The following is a 9,130-nucleotide window of genomic DNA, read 5'->3' on the forward strand; positions in this document are numbered from 1 at the left end:
GACGCAACTTCCTCCTCCATCAGGAAATCCTCAGGAGTCAAGCCGCGGTGCTCAACGATCTGGACCATCGCGTCGAGCAGGAAAACAGGTGAAAACCTAATGCCAAAGCCCCCTACCTGGCGCGCCAATTGTCGGTGGGAGAAATCCACCGGCCGGGTGGCGGAATGCACCCATCCTAATCCTAAGATGAGGAGGGGCCTAAGCATTTTGCCTGTTTGTTGGGAGGTGGATGAACACACGAGGACACGGGGGTTTAGAGTGGTTCAGGCCGCCGAAGCGTAAAACCCTACCTCCACTGTATGTTGTATTGAGTGTGAACTTGAGCGTACGAGCTTGTGTATGTGAATCTGTCCTTGTAACGTTGTGTGCCTTCCCTTTTATAGTTAAAGGGAGGCACATACAAGGATGCTGAGCCCCGACATGCGGGTCCAAGAGCATAATAGAAGGAGTACATTATGTGAGTAATTAATACTAGTAACGCCTGAGTAATCACCGGGAGCCTTGATGACCGCAGTCCATGCAGCATTGATAGTCAAATCGTGCGAGTAATGATGAGTAATAGTGCAGCCCACATAACGTGGACCAGGTGCGCCGCCTGCCACCGGAGTGGACAGGCGCTCGTCTTATCCGCAATAAATGCAGGGGTGGTGTAGCCCAGAGGCTTTACGTCAGGCTCCGTCCGTTGGCTTACGTCACGTGCAGTAGGCCACGTGGCAGCATCGGGTCTCCGCCTGGGCGGGGAGCAGAAGTGCATACGATAAGGCCTGAACACGTGTCGGCATCGGAACCCCGCCGGGCCATGTCTAAGGCTTGGGCATGCTCTGTCCTGGAATCCCGGGACCCTGTTGTGAACAGCCCGGACCCCACACAGAGTGGTCCGGACCCCATCCCAGGGGTCCGGTTTGCTCATGTGGAGGTCCTGGACCATACTCGGAGGCCTAGACTGTATATACAGGGGTCCGGTACCTTTCCATGGGGGTCCGGACCCACTCACCGGAGGTGCCTCAGTGTCAGATTCTCTGGACACGTGGCGGCACCGGACCTGCCCATATGGTGTCGTCAGGTATTGTTGCTGGCCCAGAGTAGTCGCCCGAGGCTTGGGCGTGTCATGGTCTGGTCCCACATACAGGTCTTTTACCACGCGGCCAAGGATAGCCGCGTGGGTACTGTGCCTTTATACGGCAGTAAGGGGTACCCCTGTTCTAGGGTACCGACAATAAGATAGACACATCATACCTCACTGTTACTCCTTGGACTTTATATTTTGATGGATCGGTTTGTAATGAAGGACAAGGAATTGGCATTGTGTGCTTGTTTCACCAAGTAATGTCTCCTTCGATTTCTCTAGCCGATTGAAAGCTTACTGCACTAATAATCAAGCTGAATATGAGGCTCTTTTATTCGGTTTAGAGCTCTTAAGTAGTATGGGAGTAAAACATGTGAAAGTATTTGGTGATTCTCAACTGGTCATCCAACAGGTGTTGGGAGAATATCAATGTTTTGATGGTACTCTGAATAGTTACCTTGAAAAGTGTTGGGACATAATTTATTCTCTTGACGAATTCAGCATTCGGCACATCCCTAGAGTTGAGAATCAAAGGGCTAACAATTTGGCACAAGATGTGTCGGGTTATCGGATAAAGCGAGGGAAATTTCATAACGCTGAAAATTTCATAACGTTGAAGGTCGCAGACCGTCCGAGTGAAAGCTCCGGACTGTCTGGGGTTACCAGGAAAGTCCTTCTAATTGATTCGGCTGATAATGAAGCTGATACAAGTGATTGGAGGACACCCATAATTAATTATTTACGAAATCCTAGTATTAGGACGGATAAGAACATTCGGCGTATAGCTTTCAAGTTTGTTTTAATGAGTGATGAACTCTACCGCCGAACAGTCAACGACATCCTGCTTAAATGCTTGGGCCCAGGTGATGCTATATTAGCCATGGCCGAAGTATATGAAGGGATTTGTGGTACCCATCAATCGACTCCAAAGATGAAGTGGTGGTTGCGAAGGTCTGGCTTTTATTGGCCTAACATGGTAGCTGATTGTTTCAAGTACTACAAAGGATGCCAAGTGTGTCAAAAATTCGGTGACCTACAGTTGGTCCCTGTAGCCGAATTACATCATATCATCAAACCTTGGCCTTTCAGAGGATAGGGATTGGAATTCATAGGAGAAATTCATCCTTCATCATCAAAAGGGCATCAGTTTGTGTTAGTTGCCACTGGCTACTTTACCAAATGGACTGAAGTTGTTGCTCTGAAGAACATGACACACAGGGAGGTAATTGAATTCATAATTGAACATATTATTCATAGATTCGGTATTCCCCAGACCTTGACTACAGATCAAGGGACTTCTTTTATGTCAAAGGAGGTATATGAGTTCGCTGAATTATATAGAATTAAGTTGCTCAATTCATCTTCATATTATGCTCAGGCCAATGGACAGGCCGAGTCTAGTAACAGAACATTGATTAAGGGGGTATTTGGTTAGAGGGACTAAAGATTAGTCTCTAGTTTTTAGTCTCATTTAGTCCCTTTTTTGCCAAACACTAGAACTAAAATATGAACTAAAATAATTTAGTCTTTAGTCCTTCACATATGTGCTAAAAGGGACTAAATCATATTAAGTCCATATTTACCCCTCATTTAGTTTAATTGTACTAATAGCAGGAGAATGTTAAAGGCCATTTTAGTCTTCTTATGAGTCATATAGTATATTCTTACTATTTGTAGCCTCTAGAACCAAACATGTTAGGGACTAAACTTTAGTCTCCTAACTAAACTTTAGCCCCTAGACTAGTGAAACCAAACATGGCCTAACTTGATAAAAAAAGAAGATATCTGATAATCCTAAGCATTGGCATAAGACTTTGTCCGAGGCTTTGTGGGCTCACAGAATATCTAAGCACAGTGCTACTAAAGTATCTCCTTTTGAGCTTGTCTATGGGCAGGAAGCGGTATTACCTGTGGAAATAAGTTTAAATGCTGTCAGGTTCGCCAGGCAAAATGATCTAACCATCGACGGCTATTATAATTCAATGATGGATAATATTGATGAGGTGACCGACAAAAGAGTGACAACTTTGGGGGAAATATAAAAGGACAAGATCATGGTAGCCAGGGTCTACAATAAGAAGGTCAAAGCAAAGTCATTTCAAGTAGGGGACCTAGTGTGGAAGACCATTCTGCCTCTAAGAAACAAAGACCGAAAGTTTAGAAAATGGCCGCCAAGCTGGGAGGGTCCATATAAAGTAAAATAGGTAATGTCTGGTAACGCCTATTTATTGCAAACATTACAAGGGAAATATTTACCCAAGGCTTTGAATGAGCGTTTCCTCAAGCAGTACCATCCTAGTATGTGGCAAGATGCTTAAAGAGAACCGACTTTTGGTTTGCTCAGCTCCACTAAAAGGCAGGAGGACATATGTTGGGCACCAAAAAGAAAACCGGACGATCTGCGCCTATGGGCCGGACGGTCCGCGCGCGCAGAACAGATTAGAGTTTCGAGTTTCTTGCTGTGTTTGTTGACGAAATTCACGGAATTAGCTCGAGATTTTGTTTGTAACGGGTCCAGCCCCCCTCCTCTATAAAAACAGAGGAATACGACCGATTTAACCAATCAATCGAACCTTCAATCAATACAATTTATATTTATTCTTAGCAGTAGTTCTAGTCTAGTTCTAGGTTAGTCTTGCAATCCCCAAATTCCACGCTTCTCTTCGACTCTACGTCGATTAGAGGAGTCTAGGTCGGCCTGCCGAGCCTAGACATCCCCTAGGATCTCTCCTCCCGACGGGGTCCCTCCCGAGAGCGAGATCCAGGCGCCGCCGGCGACTTCCGCCGTCCCTGCGCACGCGCGGACCGTCCGGCCGTCAGGCAGGAAACCCTAGCCCTACGCCAGGTCACGGATCGTCCGGCCCCTGGCCGTGGACCGTCCGCGTCTGTGCAGAGAGCACCGCCGCCTATTCTTGTTGAGTGTTTGGCACCCGCAAAAGGTGTCAACAAGATCAAAGTTATGTGTTAGGCACTTAATCACCAAAACACTTAGAAATGACACAATGACATATTTTTCTTTCAGCTAGCGATATGCAACACAAAACAAAATGTTTTCTCATACAGTCGCGGAGCACGGAATGGCCACAGGCTCTGTTCCTAACATGGGTTTAAATTTTCCAGGGGGCGCATGTCTGAAACCATCGCTGAAGTTGCATAACCCTCCACTTGTTCAGACGAATAAGAAGTGGCCTCTCGATCCCAGTCTGATCCATCTGTTCCTTCGTTATTAGTACCCTGACTTCAGCTCCCACCTGCATCATACATTTAGAGAACCAAAACAAAAGCATCGGTTAGTGAGATGGTGGGTCAATAAGCAGCTAGCAAAGATGCGTATGATGCACATATAAAACCGTATCGATCTATTTAGATATAACACTCTCTTTTCTTTTTTAAAAAACATATCCACCACCACCACCTTTCACCGGTTTTATCGTGCTTAGAGAGTGATATTGATACAACTTTGGGAACAACATGAGACGTTAGATTAAAATGAACGAGCACAATTTTATCTATGCACCTTGTGCACCAGTGTTATGTGCCCTGAATACGTTCCCAATAACTAATTTAATCCCAACCTGCAGCAATTCAACATAAAAACGCCAGTTCCATTGTTACGGTCTAGATATATGTCGTGCATGCACGTTGTGCGTTTCGATTGGAGAGTGGTCATCTTGGAATCGTAATTTGGCTTAGAATCATCTGCAAGAGTATAACCGAATCAGCAATTGACCATACACTATATAACCCTGTTTGATGGATGAATTGGCCCTCGCGCTTGGGCAACTCATTACGTGCCGTTTGGATCTTTAGAATTAAATTTCACTATAATAATAATAATTTAGGTGAAAATCAATTGACAATATGTGAAACATATTTATGTGCTATATTTTTACTATAAAGGAGTGAACCAAATAGCGTCATATAATTTATAGAGAAGAAATATATTCTGTTGATACCTAAAATTATTTCTCATACTCCACGCCATAAATTTAAGATAGACTTATATCTGAGCTTTGGAAAATGGTGAAATGTTAAATTCTAAGTTAAATAGATTACTTTATTAAGTAAATTTCAATTCCTCTAACGAGGAATTGAAATTTACTTAATAAAATAATCTATTTAGCTTAGAATTTGACATTTCACCGCTTTCCAAAGATCAGATATAAGTCTATCTCAAATTTATGTGGTAGAGTATGAAAAATGATTTTATGTATCAACAAAATATATTTCTACTCGGCACGCTCTTCGGTTCATTCCTCTATAGAAAAAATATAGCACATAAATATCTCTCATATATTGCTACAATAGTATTTAAAATATATTTCACATAAAACCATATTAACTTAATTGATTATTTCCTAAATTATTACTGTTAGAATGGAATAAGGATCCAAACGTGATGTAAAATGAATAAATCCAAAAGGCCCTTACGGAATTGAAGGCAAGCAACGAAATCACATTGACTCCATTGAAGATAGAGATGGTAATAGGGACCCGATCTCCGATTCATCACAAGGAATTTTTCTATTGGAGGATGGATATGTTAGTAATTTAGTCTTCTCGGTATCTGAATGGGGAAAATTTAATCCTCATCAGGTTCGTCGTGGGGTTTTCCACGGGGATAAATTTCCCGATAGCGACGGTGATGAAAGAAAAAGCTCCCTGTGAGAGTTCGCGCAAACAAAAACGGATTGCCATAGTTGATTGAGGATACGCGCGTACGGTGTACCGTGTACGTACCGTTTGGCCCATGACCGTTGACGAAAACTCCTGGTGGCAGCTCCCAGGCACTAACGTAGCGGGAGTTCTGCAACGTGAGGTCCGCGTATGTGGAGTCTACTACGTCTACCAAGTATTGCAGGTGGTGCAAGACCTTCCTGGCGTATCTGTCCACTGCGAAGAGCGTCGTGCCCTGGAAGAAGTAGATGATGTTGGCGTTGTTGGGGTCGATGAGGGCGAGCGAAGGCACCACGCCCCGGGGCAGACCGGCGTCGGCGTAGCTGCGGTAGCTCCAAATGTCGAGGAAGGTCGCCGTGTACTCGTGTACCCAGTGATGCTGGCCCTCTTGGCTGACGAGCGTGAACATGCGGACCTGGGGGTTCGACGGGGGCTGGTAGTTGGTAGTAAGCATACCGCTGGGGGCTCCTTGGATCTCCACGTATCGCAGCTTGCCCTGGCTGGGCCTGATGAAGCGTTGATGGGCCATGAGCCCTGAGCGGGAGATAAAGCGGAGGCCATGGGCCATGAGCTCTGGCTGGGCCATGAGCATGGAGCCGACCGGGAGCGGGATAAAGCGGAGGTGCAGGTTGTCGTCTGCGGCGAAAGGGTCGCAGACGAGCATGCCGTAGGAGACGTCGATCCACCAGAGGAGGCCGCCGTGGGCGAGAACGCCGTGGGCGCCCCAGCGAGGGTGCTCCTCGGCGGAGGCCAGCGGCCTGGCAGTCCACTGGTCGGTGACGGTGGAGTAGCATAGCAGGGTCTTGTGGAGGGTCGTCCAGGTGGGGTGGAGCTGGGCCACCATGTAATGTCCATCGTGTCGCTGATCGGCGATGAGACCAATGCTCTGTCGCCGGATGATGTTGACGCCGAGGTGGGCGGGGACGTCGGGGAGGCGGACGACGGTGCGGGCGCGGGCGTTGCCGAGGAAGAAGGCCGGGTTCGAGACGCCCTCGGCTTGGATAGCCAGGAAGAGGAGGCAGTTGGAGCAGGCGGACAAGACGCAGGGTTGGTAGCCTGAATACCTGTAGTGCGCGACGATGCGCTCGGGCAGGACCAGATAGGAGGCGCCGACCAGCGGGGGCTGGAGGTCGAGAAAGATGTCGGAGGCACCGGGCGCGAGCATCCGTGCCCGCTCGTCGTTGGCGCCGATGACGACGATGGCGGAGGAGAGTGCTACCCAAGGGCAGTCCAGGAACTCGACCACCTCGTCGCGCTCCGGTTGCTCGCCAGCTCGAGACGACTCCCCCGCTGTGAACGACGACGTGGCTGACATGGCGCGGGGTGCGCTCTGCCTGCCTGGCCGGCGGTGGGATTGGGGCTGCGGCTTTGGAGGGTGGCGAGTTGGTTGGTTTGGTTCGTTTCGTTTCGATCCGAATCGCTGCTGGTTGGTTCGAGGGGAATGGGAGGAAGAAGGCGAGTGAGCTGGCAGGCAGGGAGGCTTGAGGAGCAAGTCGGTTGCGGGCGTTTCATACAAAAAATCTAATGTAAAGTGTTTCTAAACTCTTATGCCCTGTTTGGTTCCCTTCTTATATGAGCTAAGTTATACTTGGGCAGCCAAGCTCCAAGTAGCCAGGTTAAGTACTTAAGTGCATGCATACGGGCGATGTTTGGTTAACGTATGCACGAAACCTGGTTGCTCGAAGATTTTGTTTGGTTAGCTTCATGCAGGCATCTTCTTACACTCACAGAGTCACTGACATGTCCGATCTACGCGTTTGTTGCGCTCGCGTGAGCCTTGCCACGTAGAAACGAAGAATTTTGCCGCATGAGTAGAGCCTGGCTTATAAGGAAATCCTGCACCGCGTGGGATAGGCCCTAACCTCCATCCAAGCAACCAAACGCTTAGTAGTTGTATCTGTGGAGCATGATGCCGATATATGCAGGTAACCAAACGTCTCCTTAAACTCTTGGCCGTTTCATCTAAAAACCCATTGACTCGTCACATCTTTCTGGTGTGTTTGCTTTAGAGGGCATCCCATTGATTTTTCTGACTAAAGCTTAATATGTGTCGTATTAAATGTTTGAGTATTAAATATAATATAATTATATAGGTAAAGACTAAATGACAGGCTAACTTTATTAAACTAATTAATTTATAATTAACAAATGTATATTACAACATCACGTGATTGAATTATAGACTAATTAGTCTTAAAGACTTATCTTACCTTTTTTAACACCCTAGAGTACAATCTTGTGAAAATAAGAAAAAATCCACAAAGATTTTAAAACAAAACACTCTACCGGGAGAATATTCGTACTTCGAAGTCACCCACTGCTCCCAAAATGTATGTATTTTCTAAATAAAGGACTAAAATAAAAGATACCTAGATGAAATAAATTACCCTTGGGTAGATTATATAGAAGAATTATAATAATTCTTAAGATATAATCTACAATAGAAATTATATCTCCCTAAAATTAATAGGGTGTGAACTATTCACTACTACATGAATTGAAGCATGTATAAAGGAACTAAAATAAACACAAATATATAAAGTATATTTTTGCATTCATGCTAGGGAGTTTAAACTATACATTTCAAATGAGTTTGAAATCCAAAAATTCATTTGAAACTTAATTTGAAAATGGAAACATGACATAGAAATCATAAAGGAAACACAGAAAATAAAAAGAGTCATATCGGGTTTCCCGTTTTTGGACCATCTGGACTTCACTGTCGCGTGGCCCAGTCACCCGATGCTGGGGGGCTGCCAGGTGGGGCCATCTCATCAGCTGGCCCAGCCCCGTGCTACAATCCTCGTGCGTCCCGTGCAGCTGGCACTGGGGCCCACCTATCATCCCTTGCGTCATCGCGGCAACAAACCACGTGTGGACCACGGCGACACCCCCCTCCTTTTTCGTCGGCGCCGTTGCTAATCGGACTCGCATGGTTGGGGCTATAAGCCAAGCGCAGTGCACCTTTCCTTTCCCGTTGGTTCATCTCTCCAGACCTTTATCTGCCACTGACGAGGGAGGAGAACTCGAGCCGCCATACAATGGGGAAGTGCAGTCGTGGGGGACCGCTTGAATCGACGCTTCCCCGTCCTCAGCTGGGTGCCCAGGGGAGTCGCCAGGACGCGGGCAAACCTTGGACGCCACTAATTCAACGAGTTATCGATGGGGGTGTGTGGAATTGCTCACCGGAGCAAGCTCTCCGTCGCCGAACAACCATTCGCTGTGTGCAGCACACGCTAGCGTCCGACTCCTGGTAATGACTTGCCCTCCCAATCCATGTTTACCTCCGCATCGTGTAGAGTCGAGACGATTTGTGATTCACGCTCCAGAACACCGGGGCTCGGCTCACCGGCGTTCTCTGTCGCGAGGGGGGGAGTTGCGCCTGAT

General features: G+C 46.9%; 1 protein-coding gene across 1 annotated transcript; it reads right to left on the bottom strand.

Moving 5' to 3' along the window:
• Positions 1 to 4,025: 4,025 nt before the first annotated feature.
• Positions 4,026 to 7,282, bottom strand: LOC100191854 (uncharacterized). The gene is made up of 2 exons (NM_001137278.2): positions 5,807 to 7,282; positions 4,026 to 4,317 (listed from the first exon to the last, which is right to left on the bottom strand). Exons 1-2 carry the CDS (start codon positions 7,056 to 7,058, stop codon positions 4,307 to 4,309), a joined length of 1,263 nt encoding a protein of 420 aa, NP_001130750.1. The 5' UTR covers positions 7,059 to 7,282; the 3' UTR covers positions 4,026 to 4,306.
• Positions 7,283 to 9,130: the final 1,848 nt, after the last annotated feature.

Source organism: Zea mays, chromosome 4, assembly GCF_902167145.1.
Source record: "Zea mays cultivar B73 chromosome 4, Zm-B73-REFERENCE-NAM-5.0, whole genome shotgun sequence".
Lineage (NCBI taxonomy): Eukaryota > Viridiplantae > Streptophyta > Magnoliopsida > Poales > Poaceae > Zea > Zea mays.